Source organism: Diabrotica virgifera, chromosome 3 (assembly GCF_917563875.1).
Source record: "Diabrotica virgifera virgifera chromosome 3, PGI_DIABVI_V3a".
NCBI lineage: Eukaryota > Metazoa > Arthropoda > Insecta > Coleoptera > Chrysomelidae > Diabrotica > Diabrotica virgifera.
The window spans coordinates 113,730,202-113,751,622 of NC_065445.1; the positions used below are offsets into that span (position 1 = coordinate 113,730,202).

The window sequence follows — 21,421 nt, forward strand, 5'->3', positions numbered from 1 at the left end:
GAATATTTGAACATTAGTGGTATGTATAACCGAAGAAGACATAAAATTGAAAATTAAAAGTATTCCCACTCGTTATACTTTAGTTACGTTAGTTAACAAAGACCCAACGATTAACCAAAATAAGCGGCTCCTGGTTTGTCTTCTTAATACATATGATCGCACCCATATCGCACCCACCAACGATGGCAGTTCCTTAGCTTCTTTTTCGATAATTCTTTTATGCAACTCCTAAACGCATGACTTCATTTTCATTCGACGACATCTTTCGAAGAATATGTGCTGAACAGTTCACAGTGTAAATAGCATCGCTTTTATTTCTGCTCCATTCAACCAAAGGGATTCAATTTGGTTGAACCGTGTAATTTCGCCTTTAAAGAAATCGGAACGTGTATATATTTGACAGCTGACATAGACATGACATAAGCATTAAAAGTGACGTAAAAACAACAAACACGCTCTTTCTCGTGCAAATAACCCAAGTGGCATCTTGTCTCGTAAGTTTTGAAAATAATTCTTTTAAAGTTTTTGCCATCCATTAGTAATATTTGATAATTTTTGAACCAATAAATAGTAACATGAATTTTAATATTAATTTGGATATTATTTCTAGAACAATTCGTATAATTATTGGCAATTTTAACATTTTCAATTTTGTTAACCTGTCTTTTACTCTAAGCCTAAGTTTCCTAAGTTTTTAATTAGTAATTAAGTATAAAAATTTAGATTGTTGCTCAATACGACATAAACATTTATTAAATTAAACATGCCACAAGAAAAGTGTCTCAGAACCTTCCAAATTTGGATAGGATTTGAGGTTAGTCCTTTTTGGAAAAATAACATTCTATATCAAACTTTCTGACTGTATATTTTAATTTAATCTTTTTATAGGTTTATCGTAACTCAAATTAAACGTAAAGATGTCGGGAGGAATCGAGGCTTTAAGCCTTAAAGAGGACGATGTTACCAAGATGTTGGCGGCTTCCACCCATCTTGGAACAGCAAATGTTGATTTTCAAATGGAACAGTATGTATACAAACGTCGTCATGACGGTACTCACATCATCAACTTAAGGAAAACGTGGGAAAAGATTCTCTTGGCAGCCCGTGCCATTGTTGCTATTGAACACCCTGGTGAAGTTTTCGTAATTTCATCTCGTCCCTATGGCCAGCGTGCTGTTCTTAAGTTTGCTGCTCACACTGGAGCTACCCCTATTGCTGGAAGATTTACTCCTGGTAAGTATGTTTGGGACCTATTACTTACAATTTATTTAGAAGTACTGTCTGATCAAATTTACTTTGTATTTGGATGCATACTAGTGTTGACGTTATATAAACTGGGAGCTATCAGTTATAGCCTCTTCAGTCCCAAGAAAAAATTTTTATTTTAATAATACTTTCTATTTTCTTGTCATTTGTGAAAACAATAAACGAAAATCCATAAAAACTATAAAAAAATTATTTGACACATAATATGATAGGTCCATCATAACGGACATCAGGGCCCGGATTACGTACACTTGATACGCATCGTATCCGCCATGTTTTCCCATAAGGTGCTACAGTAAAACATGGCAGATACGATGCGTATCGAGTGTACGTAATCCGGGCCCAGGACTTAGCTTTCATATAATTTAAGTATGAAACTGAAAAAACATTCTGGTTCATGAGAAATACACATGTACATTTTGCATTTTGTACAAAAGAATCTCGTCTTCTTAGTGCATCCAAGAGGTTTAGACAACACGATAAGAATTTCTATTGCTGACAGGGCATATTGGTGAATGGTCATTACTGGTTTTTCTTATATCTATAGGCGGTAACTGGAAAACTGTAGACTTTTTACAGGAGTTATGGGCACTTCATCTTCAGATGTCTGATTCTCTTGAAATAGATGCACTAGCTTGTCTCCCACTTGCAGGCTTACCACCTAGAGCTAGTGACCTTCCAACATACATCTTCAAATTCCTGTAAATCCATTTCCTTTGATCTTATCGCTGTCTTCACTGACTAAAAAGTCATTTGTCAAAATAACCTCCAATTCACGTTCCATCAATATCCTTTAACTATTTGTAACTAAACTTAAAAAACGTGAGTATGGTAATATATTTTGCTAACTAAGTCCCAATGTCCAAAATGCTGGACAAAAAGTTTAAGAGGACCCCTGACGTGTCCAGTTGCAATTATTTTCAAATATTTACCACAAATACGCCCAACCATCAAGTAGCATAAATTAAGAACAATCAATACTGTAAAGTACAGAAAAACACTACAACTTACTGTATTTTTGTGGAGCCACCATCATAACTTAAAAAATTTCACCATATGTAACAACAAACTACCGAGGTAGACGCTGTTGTCAAATTTTTCAAATGAGTAAATTTGACTGATAAATAGGAAGTCCAATAAGCTGCAATATAGGATGCAGCGATGCCCAACCCGAATAGTCATCATGTAATAAATTAGTAAACATTGTCCAGCTGTCTGGACCTATGGAGGATAGACTGAATGTCATGGAGCAAACATAAATTGATTCTACATGGAGTCTACATTCATTTCCTCTCTCACTTATGAGTTCCACTGCTTCCGTTCTCAAATACAAAGTGAATTTGGTCAGACAGTAGCCTACTGTCCATAATGATGATAACACTAAGGAACCTATGAGATAATGATTTCACTTTTATGCAACTGATATCACCTTTCTTTTAATTCATTTTATTAATGTGTTAACATATTTAAAATAACAGTTTTATATTTTAGGTGCTTTTACCAATCAGATCCAAGCTGCATTCAGGGAACCTCGTCTGTTGATCGTCACTGACCCTGCTTTTGATCACCAACCTATCACTGAAGCCTCTTACGTAAACATTCCAGTTATTGCTTTGTGCAATACTGATTCTCCATTACGTTTTGTTGATATTGCCATTCCCGGAAACAACAAAGCCTCACACAGTATTGGTTTACTGTGGTGGCTTTTGGCTAGAGAGGTAACTTTTTACCTATTATAAAGATATTGATGTAACATTTAAAATTTTAAATTGTTTTGTACTTTTACTAGATTTCAGTCCCTGATAATGTTTTGGACATCATTCATTATATATTAGGGTGAAGATAGCCTTAATGAAGCTTAACAAAATATTGGTGTCTTACAGTTTTGAAGTTTTCATCAAAAATGAAAATATCAAAAGCTATAAGATATATAAAAATAGTTTAACCCTCTAATGCATGAATTTTTTTAGTAAAATTCATTAGAGGGTTAATAGAGAGTAATTTGCAGTTTAGTAAAATTACAGCATAAAAATTTGTCTGATTGATCAAATTTTGTAACATTGGGAGCATATTCGATCGAATCCAGAGACTATTTTGGGTATTGCAACTATACAATAATTAAGTATGTCTGGAAATTTTTATGATGGTCTGTTTTGAGGCAGAGTGGTGCATTAGAGGGTTAAAATTACTAAAAAAGAAAAAGTAAATACTTTTTGAAAACAGGTTTTTAAAAAGTACATACCTAGTAAAATTTCAGTAAAAATAATAAAGTTAAAAAACCTGTTGCACTCTGGCAACTGGTGGTTTGAGGGATCCGACAGTACCAAATGTATCACATGTTAATAATAACACTTTCCATGCGGATGGCATACATTATAAGCACATGGTGCCTCCACTGATGAGTGGCATTTCTCTGCTTCGCAAGAATGTAGGCTTAAGTCAAAATTTGATGAAATTTACTTGCCAATGCAGACCTACTAAAAATAAAAGTATCTATCGCGTGAAGAAAGACCTATGACATTAATGATAATAATCGCTAAGAGATGGCACCAAGTGTCTATATTTGTTTGGCACGAAAGTAGTTAAATGCTTAACATTTTCGTATGAATACAGACTCAAGTTTATTTATTTATTTATTTATTTACGGGATTACCCCCATTACAACACATACAGTATAAAATCAATCTCTGTAATATCTACTAAACTAGAGTAAAATAAATCTTAATTACATAGTTATTAAACAAAAACGAAATATTAATAGTTATCCATCACACATATTACATCTATTACACAAATCAGTTCAAATAAACAAAAAGTACCTGTCAAGCTCTTTTAATCCGATTCTTAAAACCAGCCAAGGAGACACCAAACATTTCCAAGTTATTCTCGTTTATAATTTTTAGTGTTTGCTCAATGGGCGAATGCATACCATAGTTTGTCCGATGAAAAGGTATATAAAACAAATCAACATGTCTAAGACTTCTGGAGGGAACATATAAATTAATAGATTGGAGAAGTTCAGAACAACAAATTAAACCATTTATTACTTTAAACACAAATACCAAATCAGAGTTATCTCGTCGAGTTTTTAATAAATTCATGTTGAGTGTTTTTAAAATATAGGTATAATCATGATTAGTAATGCGTATGTTTAATTTGTATGCACAATATCTCAAAAATTTATTCTGCAATCTCTCCAACGTAGTAGAATGAGCTTGGTATTGTGGAGACCATACAATAGATGCATATTCCACTTTAGATACAACCAAAGCATAATATACCGTTCTTAAAGCCCCTACAGATAGTCTCAGACAGTTGCGAATGATAAAGCCCAAAGATTTTGATGCATTTACTGTTACACTATTTATATGTTGCACAAAACGCAACTGCTCATCAAATGTGACTCCTAAGTCTTTTATTGTTTTAACATAAGACAATTCATTTTCATTAATTGTGTAAGAAGTATCATATTTTTTATTACCTCTATAAAAGCTTATATAACAGCATTTAGCAACATTTAAATGCAAAATATTATTCTCACACCAAATACTCAACCGGTCTAAATCTTCTTGAATTAATGTTACATCAACATTTGAATCTACGGATTTAAATAATTTCAAATCATCTGCAAACATCAGGAAATCGCAATTTCTAAAACATTCTGATATATCGTTCACAAATATATTAAATAACAAAGGTGAACAGTGAGCTCCTTGGGGTACTCCTGATGTCACATGAATTATATTTGAATTAAAACAACCTACTCTCACCTGCTGTGTGCGATCTCTTAAAAAGCTATTGAACCATTGTAAGGATTGATGACTGAAGCCAAAAGCATTTAATTTTCCCAATAACATGTTATGATCTACTCTGTCAAATGCCTTGGAGAAGTCAGTATAAATAGTATCCATCTGACTTTTATTCTCCAACGCGTTTAATATTTTTTGTTCAAAGAGTACTAAATTTGTTACTGTTGATTTATTCTGAGAAAATCCATGTTGATTGTGTATTAGACGCTCTTTACAATAAAATTTTAATTGATCGTGCAATAGTCTATCAAAAAGTTTTGGTATAGAGGATTGTTTACAAACGCTTCGATAATTTGTTATGTCTTGTTTATTACCTGATTTAAAAATTGGGCAGATATAAGAGTGCTTCCATAAAGTTGGGAAAACTGATGTCTTTAATGATGACTCAAAAAGAAGATATAAAGGATTAGTTAGTGAATATATACAGTTCTTTAGAAAGTAATCGGGAATACCATCTGGACCACTGCTTAACTTATTGGGTAGGGATAAAATGTTGTTGAAAATATCTCACTGATATTGAAAAATTAGGTATAAAAAGATTGTTGTTTCCCTTTACTTCCAAGTTATTAATATTTGATTGTGGCGAATAAACTGTTGAAAAAAATTGACGGAAACAGTTTGCAATCTGTTGTCCGTTTGTTGCTATAGCATTACCATAGTACATACTGTTTGGTAAATCATTTGATGCTCTCTTACTGTTTACAAACTGCCAAAAGTACTTAGGATTACTGCAGAAATTATGATTTACTTGATTCAGATAAGTGTTATAACATTGATTTGATAGATCCTTACACAATCTCCTAAGTTCTGAAAAAATCACATAATCCTCTTGATTACAGGAAGCTAAATAATTTTTATGAGCAATTTTTTTCTGTACGACTAAATAACGCAAGTTGGCATCAAACCATTTTGGATAACTAGAAGTTCTAAATCTTTTCACCGGTACAAACAATGATAGTGACATATTAAGTATGTTGTAAAATTCTGTTAAAGCATCATCAACATTTGACAAATTCAAATGGTCTTCCCAAGGTATCATTGAAAGATAGTTATTGAGACCTTCATAGTCTGCATTTACAAAATCATGATAAAATTCAGTATATTCTAATGACTTACCTCGATGTTCACACAAACTAATATTGTAAGTGTAACCTATGTGATGATAACTATTTTTAAAAATCGGATCTGAAGCTTTTGCTACTTGTAAATCACAAACATTTGTAAATATTAAGTCTAAAAACACATTTCTTTCATTTGGAATATTAATCATCTGGAAAAAATTCAAGTAGGTACCCATAAAACTCAGCTAAGTACAATGCATGTGAACCTTGAGGACAATTCACCAAGACACCTGATTCATTGTTATCCCATGAAGCTTCCGGAAGGTTGAAGTCTCCGAATATATATGTCTTATGATGATTATACCTTTGGGATATATCTTCGACTGATAAACAGTGTTGCTCATATATTTGTTCTACGGATTTTGGTGGAATATATACCCCTCCAATTATAAAATTTTTTTTACCAAATGAGCATAAAAGAAAAAGTTGTTCAATAGATTTATACAAGGGTTTCAGCACAGTTACCTTAATGTAGTCTTTAACAACAATCAAAATACCTCCTCCTCTTGACTTATAACTATTATCACGATCACATCTAAAAGTTCTATATGAAGGTATTTTAATTTCACTATCTAAAATATCCTCGTGTAACCAACTTTCAACAAATATAAAAATGTCATAATCAGAACAAAATAGAACTAATCAGATCTTGAATTTTTGTACGAAGTCCTCTGACGTTCTGACAATAAACTTGTAATGGGGATGAGATTAGTTTTTTCCTTCTTTCTTGAATGATTCAATTTTTGGTACACCATTTCTGTATTTTATGGCAATGTCTTTTTCGCCTTTATTTTGTCTGTCTTTTAATTCTTTCCAAGCTTTACTGAACATATCCCTTTGCATATTTGTTTGATCACTATTTATTTTGATTGTTGAGTTCTGTAGTCTTTTCTTATTCCTTAAAATGTCCTTAACAACACCATTATTGGAAAAAATAGCTCTAAGTGGACGAGACTTACTACCCGTGTTCTTTCCTACTCGAACAACTTTCACTAAATCCTCCAACGCTTCATCTTTTCCCATTTGTTTCATAATTTCCTCGACTTTGGCTCTGTCTTGTTTGATCCTATCTTCAATATTCACAGAATTCAATTCGGGAACATTGAATAACATAATATTGTTAGATTTTACAATTCTATCATTTATTTCTATGAACATTTCCTCAAATGGCAAACCTGGCGCATTGGAGTTGCATTTCAGTTCATCAATAGTCTTCCTTAGATCACAAATCTGATTATCCTTTTCGTGTAAGGATTTTTCATTGGCACACTTAAGTTTCTCTACCTCAATCTTTAGATCTGCAACCATAGACTTCAAAATTGGTACTAACAGTAAACCTTGCTCACAATCCTCACAGAAATATTTTAATTTCCTAGTATCTGCTGCCAATTGAAGACATCTTACTTCTGTAGCTGTTATACTGGCACAATTAATATGTATAACCCTCTTACATCCATCACACTTGAAAGAAGTCTTATCCTCTGCAGCATCTTTCTTGCATAACAAGCATTTGCCCATATTTGAATATTCAACAAAATGTCAAAAATAAACCCTTTAATAAAGATAGTAAGTCACTTCACTGGTATATGGTAATTACTTATCTATCACTATCAATTTGTCCTAATTGCTTCAAGTTTTTGTTTAAAAAAGAAAAACTAAAGGTACAAACTTTGCATTGCAATTATTGCAATTTACAGACAAACAAATTGTTTTTCCAAAAAAGAAAGATGATCTTCAAATTCCTTGTACTAATTCAGCTTATTTGATATAACTTTAATAATTAATTGTTAATATTTACTTGTAAAACAACAGTTTTTTAGGAGCAATTGCTAATTACATCCATCGAGGTTGATTTCTAATTTTAAACTGTTAGTTACACCGCAGAATATGAAGCAATTTGTGTGTTTACTTCTCGTCAAGAACAACTTTTTATATTTACGATTAGTTTTTGTGAAAATTCTAAAATAAGGAGCCTTTTTGTAGTTAGGTTAGCGTTTTAATAAAGTTTCTCAGGAAAGTTTCTCAAGTAAATGTTTCTCAGGAAAAAAGACTCAACTCTAATAGGGGTAACAAAATGATAAAATTTAACCACTTTAACACTTTATAAATTTATCTAGTTATCAGAGTTTGTATTTAGATATATTTCTAACAAAATTGTATAGGTAATGTCTTTAAAGTAAAAACTTATTCGGAATTATGCCTATGATCATAATCTATAAAAATTTTAAAATGCCTCTCCTCTAAAATCGTCTTTTTTGGCTTAAGCCTATGTTCTTGCGAAGCAGTGATTTGTATATACAGTTCTAATGAAAATGACTCCCCAGAAAGTATTAACCTTTACATCCTCACATGTTTGAAAGGAACAAATATTTATTCATTTGCATTTATATGAATTAAAAAATTCAGAATCCATAAAATAATATAAACTTGTTCTTTTTAAAAGGTTTGCTCTGTATATGGGAAGCATACAACAAATAATATGTTATAAGATGGCAACACTGCCAAACACCAATATTTTGTTCTGCCAAGCTTCATTTGAGGCTAATCTTCACTGGAACCTATTATGAATGATTTATATAAAACTTGTTTGAAAAGAAAATACATATTGTGAATGATGAATTTTTCCCATTGATTATCCATGATTTTCAATAATTTTTCCACCTGAATATAACTTAACGAATATTTTCCCCCGTATAGTAAATACGAAATATTTTCAACTGTTCCACTTTTTCTAGGTTCTCCGTCTTAGAGGAATCATTCCACGGGATACCAAATGGGATGTTGTAGTAGATCTTTTCTTCTACCGTGAACCAGAAGAGGCTGAAAAGGAAGAACAAGCTGCCAAAGAAGCTGTGGCTGCTGTTGTCAAACCTGTAGATATCCCAGCTCCTCTTGAAGGCCAAGACTTGGACTGGAATACTACTGAAACTACTGATTGGAATGCTGAAGTTGCACCAGGTGATTATTATTTTAAAGAACTTTTGTTTTCTCATCTTTTTGTATTTCATCTTCTTAAGGTGCCTTCTCCATTACTGAAGTTAAGTTATGTATACAGCAAATTGCTCTCTATCTTGAGCTGTTCTTAGTATCGAGTGTGTCAGTGCGTGTCCAGTCTCTTACATTCTTCAGCCAGGAGGATTTTCTTCTTCCAGAACTTCTTTTTCCTTCCCTTTCTCTTCCATCATGATTAGTAGAAAGTTGTATTTTTCTCCTCTGTGAATATGTCGAAGATATAATATACAATTAGACAAAGATACAAGAACCAGTGCCGGATTTAGTTCATGGACCGCCGGGGGCTAAGTCATACTATACTGCCACTGTCCAGTAGGTATAGATGCGTCTTAGGTTAACAATTCATTAAAACTATTTTAATATTATTAGGTAATTTATTACAAATATACAAAAAAGCCACAAAGACACAAACTCACAACTTATAAAGTAAATTAACATAATTATTTACAAACAAATTTTCCTGGACTTTGTTGCTATTTGCAAACAGGTCGATGATTTTATTAAAATCTAATTTTGTAAGCAGATCATTATTAATATTTAAAACAGCGAACGAATTTAATGTTTCTTCCATCATCGTATTTCTCAAATAATTTTTGACCCGTTTTAAAGTGGAAAATGATGTTTCGCCAGTTGCGTCAGTAACCATGGACTATATAAGAAGATTCTTAGTGCTATTTCTAAGTTTGGGAAGGTTGCAATTATATTATTTTTATGCATATAAGGCTCCATCACAAAAATAGCACTGTGAGTTGATGTTTCTCATACTCAATGAATTTCTTGAAATAAAATTTTTAAGATGTTCTGAATGAACGACTGACCTTTCATGACTGTCACATTTTTCTTTAGCCTTTTTCCAGTCGTCAAATCCAGTAAAAAAGGAAAAAGTGCAATTTTCTCTTGAAAAGAGTCGACAATAGGTTTGTTCTAGCATCAGTTTCAAACGGTTTGAAACCATCAGCGAATAGTGGACCAGCACGAGTAGAGGGGATAGCACTGGTGACTGTATTATGTTCTCTCACTGACCAACTGTTTGCTGACGGTTTTTGACTAGTTTGACTGTTTGAAAAAACAAACCTAATAATATAAGCAAAATAAGGAGCCTGCTTTTGGAATAAACTAACCAGTCATGCCGAATTTTTTCACCATTCTTTAAAACTTTATAGAATAGTGATTTAGTGCACTACCTCTTTTGTTTTCCTATTTTTCTTTTTGAAGATTCAAAGTCTAAAGAATTAAGATCCTGTGTTTTGAATTCTTTCAGCACTTCATCTACACAATTTCTTGGCCAGAATTTTGGATCTTGTAAATCAACTCGATTAACACCACTTTCGACTAGAATTTGACATTCAGGAGAACTTTTCTCAGGAAGTAACTCGATATCATAAAGTGGGTCTGAATTTTCTCTGGATTTTATCTCGAAGTGATGAAGATCCTGCTGCAAATTTTATTTTATTATAAAAGTAACTAAAATAGTCAAATAAACCTACCTTCTAAAACATCTCAAACTGTTGCAATTGGATCAATTGAGACTAGTCTCGAAAACTGCGCTAACACGACTGACGACATGACGTGTTGGCGCTGGCCGATTTCACGGGAACATGAAACGTGTTTTTGTGCGACCTACTACCACCGGCACGCATCTTATCGGTGACGAGACGAACTTTTATTACCTTGCTATTTCAGAAAATCAACCCCATAAATTTGAAATATCCACATATAGAATTAAAACGTGATGGGAGCGACGTACCGCCTCTCAAAATTTACCGCCGGGGGTAATCCGGCACTGACAAGAACTCAATTATATCTGCAAAAATCTATCACAAGTGCCGACAGGATCAGATCACAACCCGGTAGTGACCAAAATTAGGCTCAAAATGAAAACAATAAAACGAAGAACAACAGATGTAAAAATCGATACAAGTAAACTAAGAAACCCACTCATTAAACAACGCCTCACAGCTGAAATTAATAACCGATTAATTAATATTAAAGAACAAATTCTGCAAAGTACTGAAACAGACAAAATTGGTTATTAATAAAGACAGAAATAGATAAAAGTCAAAAAGAAATTCTGACACTAACCAGATACAAAAAGAAACAATGGATGATGTAGGAAATCTTAGATCTAATGGAAGAAAGATGTCAGCATAAAAACAAAGATAATCAGATGTACAAAAATATGGATAAACAAATAAAATCCAAAATCAAGCAGGCAAAAGAACAATGGTTACAACAATGCGCAGAAATACAACACCAGAAAAGATGTGATAGTTTTAACCCACATAAAAAAATTTGATAATAACTAAGAAAACAAACATACAAAAGCATACATTTGGGAAATGTACTGATAGAAAGGTACAATTGGATTTGATAAATACAAATAACTAGGAACGTGGATTTCAGAGACAAATGAAAACAGAAATAAGGACCAGGATAGAAATAGCAAGACATGCGTTTGTAAAAATGAAAACAATTCTCTGCAACAAAGACCTTAGCTTAGAACTGCGAGTAAGAGCTTTGAGATGCTACGTGTTCTCGATACTGCAATATGGACTTGAAAGCTGGATATTGAAGCAAGAACACATACATAAGCTACAGTCATTTGAAATGTGGTGTTACAGAAGGATGCTTAGAATATGCATGGGCACAGAAGAAAACGAGCACGGAAGTACATATTGCAAGAAATGGGTAAAGTATGCGAAATAATAAACACAATAAAAATAAGAAAGTTACAATATCTGGGACACATAATGAGGGGACAGCGATATGAAATGCTAAGACTGATAATACAGGAAAATATAAGAGGTGGAAAGAATATAGGAAGGAGGAAAGTGTCATGGTTGAAGAATTTAAGGGACTGGTTTAAATGCAGTTCTTTAGAACTCCTCAGAGCAGCAGTCAATAGAGTAAAGATAGTGATGATGATATCCAACCTCCGATTAGGAGACAGCACTTAAAGAAGGTCCTGGAAAACTTGTTTTCACAGTTTTTTACAATATTTATGAGTTCTTCAGTTCCCATTCTTCTCAGCACCTCGTCCGCCACATGCTTTGTCCAAGAGATCTTCAGCATCCTTCCAAAACCCACATCTCAAACGCTTCTAAACTTCTCATACTCATAATTCTGAGGATCCATGTTTCGATATAATAATATGGAATAAATGAATGTTTTTACATATTGGTATCGGATATCCAGTGATAAGGTAGTTTATTAGAAATTTTTTCATTCTTTGAAAAGCGGACCTAGGATACTCTATACAAGCATGTATTTCTACATTCTTCGCATGTATTTTATAGTGATAACATAATTCTTTGTTTCAGTTGCTCCTGTTGCTGCACCTGCATACAATGTTAGTGCTACTCAAGATTGGGCTTCTGAAGTTGCTCAAGAGGAATGGTCTACAAGTCAACCAGCTGCTCCTGCTGCTCCAGCTGCTGCTGCTCCAAATTGGGGAGGTGCCAGTGAATGGCGTTAAAAATACTGTTTTGGACCAATAAATAAAACCCTTTATTACCCGTTTTAGTGTTATAAAAATATTCCACTCCTCTCCCCTTCTATTCCTCATTCAAGATGGATGTATACATGTGTTGGATAGTCATATATGCTGAGCTAAATTTACTGAATTCTAGTATGGCATTATAAAAGTATGTCAAAATCATTGTTTATGGACAGTGGCAGCGAGGTGCAATTGCAGTCCCCTGTCCAGAAAGAAAGTACATAGCTATACATGTATAGTTCTATACAGTGATGAGTGTGCTAACAACTGGCAAAATAATATAAAAGATGGACAATATAATGCGTTGTGAAATGAGGCCATGAGAGCTAGAGTGGCCTAACTGATAAGAACATTACTTAACATAATCAAAGGAAATGATCAGAAACTGTCAATGTCCGATTGTTTTAGTAATTGTATGAATATTCGAAATATTTGGATCCATGTTTTCATCAAGATAAAAAACCATTTATCCTTATCAAAATATTCTTACTTACACTTTATGGTTTAAAAACTTGTAGAATTGAAATTCGTGTTGTTGGAAACATCCAAACTCGCTTAATTAGCCTTTTTCCAACAAAAAACTCAAAAGGAAGCATTTTAGAAAAATTTTCAAGAAAGAAAAAAATGCAGCTTATTTGTTAATACATCAGCCTATTTAAAAAAAAAAATAATGGAAAAAAATACATTTGAACTTGAAAAAATATAGAATAGAATAAAAAAAGTTTGGTGCGGTAGAGTTGCAAAAAACTACGTCGGTATATGCCGTTTCTAAGCGAGCTTATAATAGATTCATAAATCACCTAGAAAATTTAAAAGCGAAAATATAAAAAAGTTGTTTGACAACATTGTGTGAAGACCAAAGGTCTTATCGGATTCGGATATCAATACAACCGTAATTTAGTCCATGACAAATTAATATATTTTTACTACCAATGAAAATGAGATGTTTCACCAAATAATGTTTCAAATATGATGTGCAAAATAATTTTCACTAATGAACTTGCTTTTTTGTGCTTAAAAGTAGAAAAATAGTTTACTTTCCCTTGTTTAATATGTTTAATTATTTTAACTGAATATGCAAGTTTTTACTCTTCTAAAGTGACTAATTTATAATGATTCAAGAGATATTAAAATACCGACGAGTGTTTATGCGTAAAGCAGCTACTCCAATTTCTTATACCAAACATTGATACCGCCACTTTTTGCACATTCTGACCGGCTCGCCTGGCCTGGCTGTAATACAATACCGCGGTGGTCGTCATGCCCTGCGAACTCAATGGAAAAAATTGGTTCCATATATATAGTGAGCTTCCGGAATTAGAGATGGCGACACATAATGTGGATCGCTAATGTATGTGGTACAAGGCTAATTGAAAAGAAGAAGAATATTTGACAATTGAATGTCGAGTTGGACAGTTGTGTTTATTTGGTAACAGCGTTGCCACATTCAGCAGATTTCTACTTTTTTGATAGATTTTTGATATATTTTTTTTTAATTCTAGTAGGCAATATTTTTTAGTAGGTTTTTGGTATATGTACAGTGATGAGCACGCTAATAACCGGCAAAAAAGCTCAAAAGATGGAAAACATAATACATTGCGAAACAAAAAGAGATGAAACTAGTGGAGGTGGAAATTATCGTTATAAACGTACTATTAATTAACATTACATTACATAGTTTTCCAACTGTAGACGTCTGTGACAGCTGTGACAGGAGTATTTTATAAAATTCTACTGTCACAGTGACAGTTGTCATACCTCTGATACGTCTAAAGGTGGGAAACTATGTAATGTAATGATATTTTAGACGTTTATAACGATAATTTCCACCTCCACTAGTTTTTATCTTTTTTTGTTTCGCAATGTATTATGTTTTCCATCTTTTGAGCTATTTTGCCGGTTATTAGCGCGCTCATCACTGTATATCAACATTTTCTGTGCTATGCATTATGACTAAAATGAAATTAACTCTTTAATAGTATTTACATTTGACATTTTGTTACAATTTCCTAATGTCATTACCGAAAATAAGATTCAGGACGTAGGTATGAATATAGAGATTAGAGAAATAAATGAGACTGGTGTCTGATACCAAACTTTCTTGTTTCAAGCAGCAGTGCAGTAGTGTTTCGGGTAATATTTATACAACAAAGAGTTTTGACATTCGGTGAGGCTATTAAAATTAAACTAACGACGGAAAACTAAAATATGTATGTAAAATGTAACTTTGCAAAAATAATGTGTTTACCCGTTTCTATTAACGTAAAATGAAAAAGATTTTTTTCCGTTTTTAACCGTATTACAACTGATGATCGCAATAAACTTTTGAATAAATAGTTATTTATGATATAAATGTTAAAAGTACACGTTTAAGGCAAGCATGTGAAAGTTTGCAGAATGAGCGAAGCGAGTTCTGCAATTCACATGAGTGCTTTAAAAATGTACTTTTTAACACGCATATCATACAATATTTTTTCTACAAACGTAATTACAGGACAATATCTACAAAAACTTTTACTTGAACTTGACTGACATTCCATTTTTATATTTTTTTGACATTACATCAAATTGCCTATACGGTCAATACGAACTGCAGTGCCTTAAAATTTTTAAAGCACTAGTGCCTTGAAGTAACATTTTTAACGCTCGTATGGAGTGCTAAAAATTGCATTTTTAACACGGTTGTAGAAAAAATGTATTTTCATGATTATTTGTCAAAGAAGGTATGAATGAGGTTGGGAATTGTACCAAATTTGATCCAGACATGCATAATATGTTAAAATCAATGGATGACAAAATATTATATAAAAATATTAAAATATAAAACTGATAAAAATTAATTAAAGTACCTAGGTCATTTTGTTTCCCTGTTAAAATGTAAAAAAAGTTTGGTTTTTTTACATTCACGTTATATTTATTTCTAGTTAAGTTAGCTGCTGTTTTTATTATAAAAAACCTAAATTATACTTAAATAAGTTAATAAAGTTTTAGTTCTTGATTTAGTAGATTTTAGCCAAACATGCAATATATTTCCTAAATAAAATATGGCAACGTTGTCTTGTATTGAATTAAGTGCGTCATTTTGTAATTTTTGTGTTGTGTATGCGTTTTATATCAATTTTATATTTGTGTATTAAGTTTTTATCCCGTACCCAAGTGATTAGTGAAGTGAATGTTTCATATTTTAGTTATTAATAGACATTTTTTCAGTGTATAAATTATTTTTCTTCCCTCAGCTGTACCTAGTTGTTTCCAGGTAATGTGAATAATTCCTAAGGTAGAAAGACATTTTACATTATGTTATGAAAACAATGAATTCATGTCAAGATTTATATAAATAATAATTATTACTGTCATTTGTTGGTTTCATTATTGTTCTTACATTATCCATACATACATACTTATCATTTTTTAAATATAATCGCTGCTCATGCTAAATTCTATGCTTGTGCATGTTATTAATTTTTTGTTTTTGCAATAATTATTTTTATTTTTATGGTTTCTGTAATAAAAATATTTTATTGCAAAAACTAAAAATTAATAACGTGCACATTATAGAATTTGGTATCCCTAGCGAAGCTTCCAAAACGGTACAGATATCTTCCAATACGTTACAGAGATCTTCCAAATCGTTACAGAAATCTTCCAATTTAAAACGCTTAGTTGGCTTCCAAAAATATCGATGGTGTTGGAATAAGGGACCAGTTCTGCCTATAGAGTTCTCTTTCTACCCCACCCACTCTTCTATGGTGGTCGTGGTCCGTCCATAGGGTCCGTCAAAAATATTTTAGGTTATCTATAACCTATAAAAACTTTCCCAAAACCAATGAACTGTCAATACTGATGGAATAGGCACGAAGACAGGCAATGCAGCCACGATACAAGAGAGAGGTCCTAGAGAGAGACAGACAAGGTGCTGGAAACTTTGACAGGCCGTGTAATTTGAGTTGCCTATATCAACTTAAATCGGGGAAATGTAAAATTCTAAATATAAAAGTAACATAAAAACATTGTTATGGACAAACTTCTGATAGAATGGACTGTAATATATTATATTAAAAACTTCTTGTATTCAGCTAAAAAATTAATTACAAATTGTTAAAAAATGTGATTTTATATTATGACAATCCATATATCATAATTTCAATTGGGGCGTTTTTGTAGCTCCGGAAGTACGACACGGAGATATTTGTGCCTTTGGGGTTAAGCTTTTTGAATTTTTTGATGATTTTTGGTGGGGACTTCGATTCGGTCAGGGGCGTGCTTTCGGATTTTTTAAGGGGTACGAGTTTTGCTTAGGGGAGGGGGGTGAGATTGTCGAAAGCGAAAAAATGTGATTGGGTTTTAAAGCCAAGGGTTAGGAATAAGTGTCACATTTGACCCCGGGACGCTAGCTCGACCAGGGGCGTCACAAAAAAATCGCAAACTTGCGGGTTGAAGGAAAAAATTTAAAAAAATGGCAAAAAAATTTCAGATGGACATAAATCGGGTGCTTTTGACCGGGGAGGTTTGTGCCTTTGGACTTAGGCTTTCTAAATTTTTTGCAATTTTCTCGTGCAAAGCTTATCGCTCCCAGGGACGTACTTTCTTTTTTTTAAAGGGGAGCGAGTTTTACATAGGGGTGGGGGGTGAGTTGGTCGAACGCGATAAAATTTTAGTGCGTTTGGACGCTAAGCATTAGGAATAATTGTGATTTTCGACTACAGCCGCTAGCTTGAACAGGGGCGGCACAAAAATTTCGCAATGGGGAAATTTGAAAAAAAGGACAAAAATGACAAACTCACCCCTCGAAGTACCCGGAGTTTTTAAATGTTTGCAAAATTTCCGAAATGGTCAAAATATTTCACAGTTTTTACATGCAAAGCAACCATAAACCGCGTTCCAACCCCTACGGTAAGGGTAGGGGGGGCTACCAAAAAGGGGTCAACTTTTGAACTTCGCGGCTCAGTAGCGTGCTTAAGCCGTAACCTACTGAGTTGCGCGAGGCATCAAAATTTGCGCATCGACGAGGCGGGAAACATAGATTTTTCTAAATTTTCAATTTTAGATTAAGCATTTCGAAAAAAAAAAAATTAAAAGAAAAAAAATGAAAAAAACAGAAAAACTGACATACCTCAGCCCCTATCCCTTCGATTTTGACCTAACTTTTACCGTTGTAAATGGGTTGATGTGGCGGATTCGAAAAACTAAGTTTAAATCAGAGGCGTATCCATGGGGAGGAAAAAGGGGGCAAAAATAAGGATATTTCCAACAAAACCAGAACATGAGGTTTGTGCTTTTGGACTTAAGCTTTTTGAATTTTTTGTGAATTTCTCGTGTCAATATTAACCCTGTCAGTGGCGTGGTTTCGAAATTTTTAAGGGATGCAAATTTTGCATAGGGCTGAAATATTAAAAAAAAAACACAAAATTAGGTTTTTGCTTTTGTGTTAAGCTTTTTGAATTTTTTGTGATTTTTTCGTGCCAATTACAATCCTATCAGGGGCGTACTCTCGTATTTTTAATCTATATATCATAATTTCAATTGGGGCGTTTTTGTAGCTCCGGAAGTACGAGACAGAGATGTTTGTGCTTTTTGGGTTAAGTTTTTGAATTTTTTGATGATTTTTGGTGCGGATTTTGATTCGGTCAGAGGCGTGCTTTCAGATTTTTTAAGGGGAACGAGTTTTACTTAGGGGAGGGGGGTGCGATTGTCAAAGGCGAAAAAATTTCATTGGGTTTTAAAGCTAAGGGTTAGGAATAAATGTCACTTTTGACCCGGGGATGCTACCTCAAACAGGGGCGTCACAAAAAAATCGCAAACTTGCGGGTTGAAGGGAAAAATTGAAAAAGAGGGCAAAAAAGTTGAAAAAAAAATTCAGATGGACGTAAATCGGGTGGTTTTAAAAGAAGAATGTTGTGCTTTTGAACTTAAGCTTTCTAAATTTCTTGCAATTTTCTTGTGCAAAGTTTATCCCTTCCAGGGGAGTACTTTCCTTTTTTTAAGGGGAGCGAGTTTATCATAGGGGTAAGGAGTGGGTTGGTCGAAAGCGATAAAGTTTTAGCGCGTTTTGACGCTAAGCGTTAGGAATAATTGTGATTTTCGACTGGAACCGCTAACTCGAACAGGGGCGGCACAAAAATTTCGCAAAGGGGAAATTTGAAGAAATGGCCAAAAATGACAAACTCACCCCTCGAAGTACCCGGAGTTTTTATATGTTTGCAAAATTTCCGAAATGGCCAAAATATTTCACAGTTTTTACATGCAAAGCAACCGTAAACCGCGTTCCAACCCGTACGATAAGGGTAGGGGGGGCAACCAGAAAGGGGTCAAGTTGTTAACTTTGCGGCCCAGTAGCGTACTTAAGCCGTAACATATTGAGTCGCACGAGGTATCAAAATTTGCGCATCGATGAGACGAAAAACATAGGTTTTTCGAAATTTTCAATTTTAGATAAAAAATTTCGAAAAAAAATTAAAAATAATAAAAAAAATGAAAAAAAACAAAAAACTGACATAGCTCAGCCCCTATGGCTTCGATTTTGACCAAACTTTTACCGTTGTAAATGGTTTGATATGGCGGATTCGAAAAAATAAGCTTAAATCAGAGGCTTCTCAATGGGGAGGAAAAAGGGGGCAAAAATAGGGATATTTCCAACAAAACCAGAAAATGAAGTTTGTCCTTTTGGACTTGAACTTTTTGAATTTTTTGCGAATTTTTCGTGTCAATTTTAACCCTGTCAGTGGCGTGGTTTCGAATTTTTTAAGGGGTGCAAATTTTGCATAGGGCTGAAATCTTAAAAAAACACACACAAAATGAGGATTTTGCTTTTAGACTTAAGCTTTTTGAATTTTTTGCGATTTTTCGTGCCAATTTGAATCCTATCAGGGGCGTACTTTCGTATTTTCAAAGGGGTGCGAGTTTTGTATAGGTGTGTAAGGGGCAATATGAGGTTTGTGCTTCTGGACTTAATCTTTTTGAATTTTTTGAGAATTGCTTATGCCGATTTGATCCCTGTCATGGGCGTACTTTCGTATTTTTTAAGGGGTGCGGGTTTTGTATAGGTGTGAGGGTGGCAATATAAGGTTTGTACTTTTGGTGTTAGCTTTTTAAATTTTTTGCGATTTTTGTGTGCCGATTTTAACTCTGTCAGTGACGTACTTTCGTATTTTTTAAGGGGTGCGAGTTTTGTATAGGTGTGTTGAGCAATATGAGGTTTGTGCTTTTGGATATAAGCTTTTTAAATTTTTTGAGAATTCTTTGTGCCGATTTCAACCCTGTCAGGGACGTACTTTTGTATTTTTTAAGGGGTGCGAATTTTGTATAGGTGTGGGAGGGCAATATGAGGTTAAGCTTTTGGACTTAGCTTTTTGAATTTTTTGCGATTTGTTTGTGCCAATTTCGACACCTGTCATGGGCGTGGTTTTGGATTTTTTAAGGGGTGCGAGTTTTGTATAAGTGTGGGGGTGGCAATATTATTATGAGGTTTGTATTTTTGGAATAAAATTTTTAAATTTATTGCTATTATTTTGTGCCGATTTTAACCGTGTCAGGGGCGCAAATTCGTATTTTTTAAGGGGTTCGAGTTTTGTATAGGTATGGGAGGGCAATATGAGGTTTGAGCTTTTGGACCTAAGTTTTTGAATTTTTTGCGATTTGTTTCCCTATACCTAAATACAGGGTGTTTTGATTTATTTCGGTTTTTATAAAAATGTAATTTTAACTCGGATTAACGGATTTAGAAATACAACCGGAAGTACTGTTTAAAGTCGCCAAAATAGTACAGGCGACATATTATTCAACGCGCCTAAAACGAAAGTTTTAAAGTCACAGAAATAGTATAAGCGATATATTATTCGACGTTCTTTATAAAGATGGGGACAAATATATACTGTTGGTTTTTAAATCATTTCCGGTTAAAAAGTTCTAACCAAAAGTGCAATATTTTGGTATAGTAGAGTATATTTCATGCGTTTAAAACGGCCTAATCTCTATCTCTTTATACATAATACAAATTGGGGCGTTTTTGTAGCTTCGGATGTAAGAGGCAGAGAGGTTTGTGCTTTTCGAGTTAAGCTTTTTGAATTTTTTGATGATTTTTTGGTGTGGATTTCGATTCGGTCAGGGGCGTACTTTCGGATTTTTTAAAGGGTACGGGTTTTGCTTAGTGGAGAGGGGTTCGATTGTCGAAGGCGAAAAAATTTGAGTCTGTTTTAAAGCCGAGGGTTGGGGATAAGTGTCACTTTTGACCGGGGTGCACTAGCTCGAACAGGGGCGTCACAAAAGCCTTGCCAACTTTCGGGTTGAAGGAAAAAATGTTAATAAATGGCGAAAAAGATGAAGAAAATTTTCAGATGGACGTAAATTAGGTGCTTTTGACCGGGGAATGTTGTGGTTTTGGACTGAACCATTTTTAATTTTTTGAGATTTTTTAGTGGAATGTTTATCCCGCTCGGGAGCGTACTTTCCTTTTTTTAAGGGATGCGAGTTTTCATAGGGGTGGGGGGTGGGTTGGTCGAACCCGATAAAATTTTAGCGCGTTTTGACTCTAAGCTTTAGGAATAAGTGTGATTTTCGACTGGAGCCGCTAGATCGAATAGGGGGACACAAAAATTCGCAAATGGGAAATTTTGATGAGATGGCCAAAAATGACGATGTCGTCCCTCGTGTACCTCCCTCGTGTACCCAGAGTTTTCAAACTTTTGTAAAATTTCCGCCATAGCCCAAATATTTCGCAG

The 21,421-nt window shown here is 33.8% G+C and overlaps 1 protein-coding gene across 2 annotated transcripts; it reads left to right on the plus strand.

Annotated features, from left to right (window-relative positions):
• Positions 1-332: 332 nt before the first annotated feature.
• LOC114327434 (40S ribosomal protein SA) lies at positions 333-12,726 on the plus strand. Of its 2 annotated transcripts, none has more exons than XM_028276057.2 (5): positions 333-494; positions 889-1,233; positions 2,758-2,984; positions 8,932-9,154; positions 12,529-12,726. In XM_028276057.2, the coding sequence occupies exons 2-5, from the start codon at positions 918-920 to the stop codon at positions 12,681-12,683; spliced, it is 921 nt and encodes a 306-aa protein (XP_028131858.1). In that variant the 5' UTR covers positions 333-494; positions 889-917; the 3' UTR covers positions 12,684-12,726. The 2 variants fall into 2 exon arrangements, with proteins under 2 accessions (XP_028131858.1, XP_028131859.1); XM_028276058.2 differs by having other exon boundaries at positions 475-814.
• Positions 12,727-21,421: the final 8,695 nt, after the last annotated feature.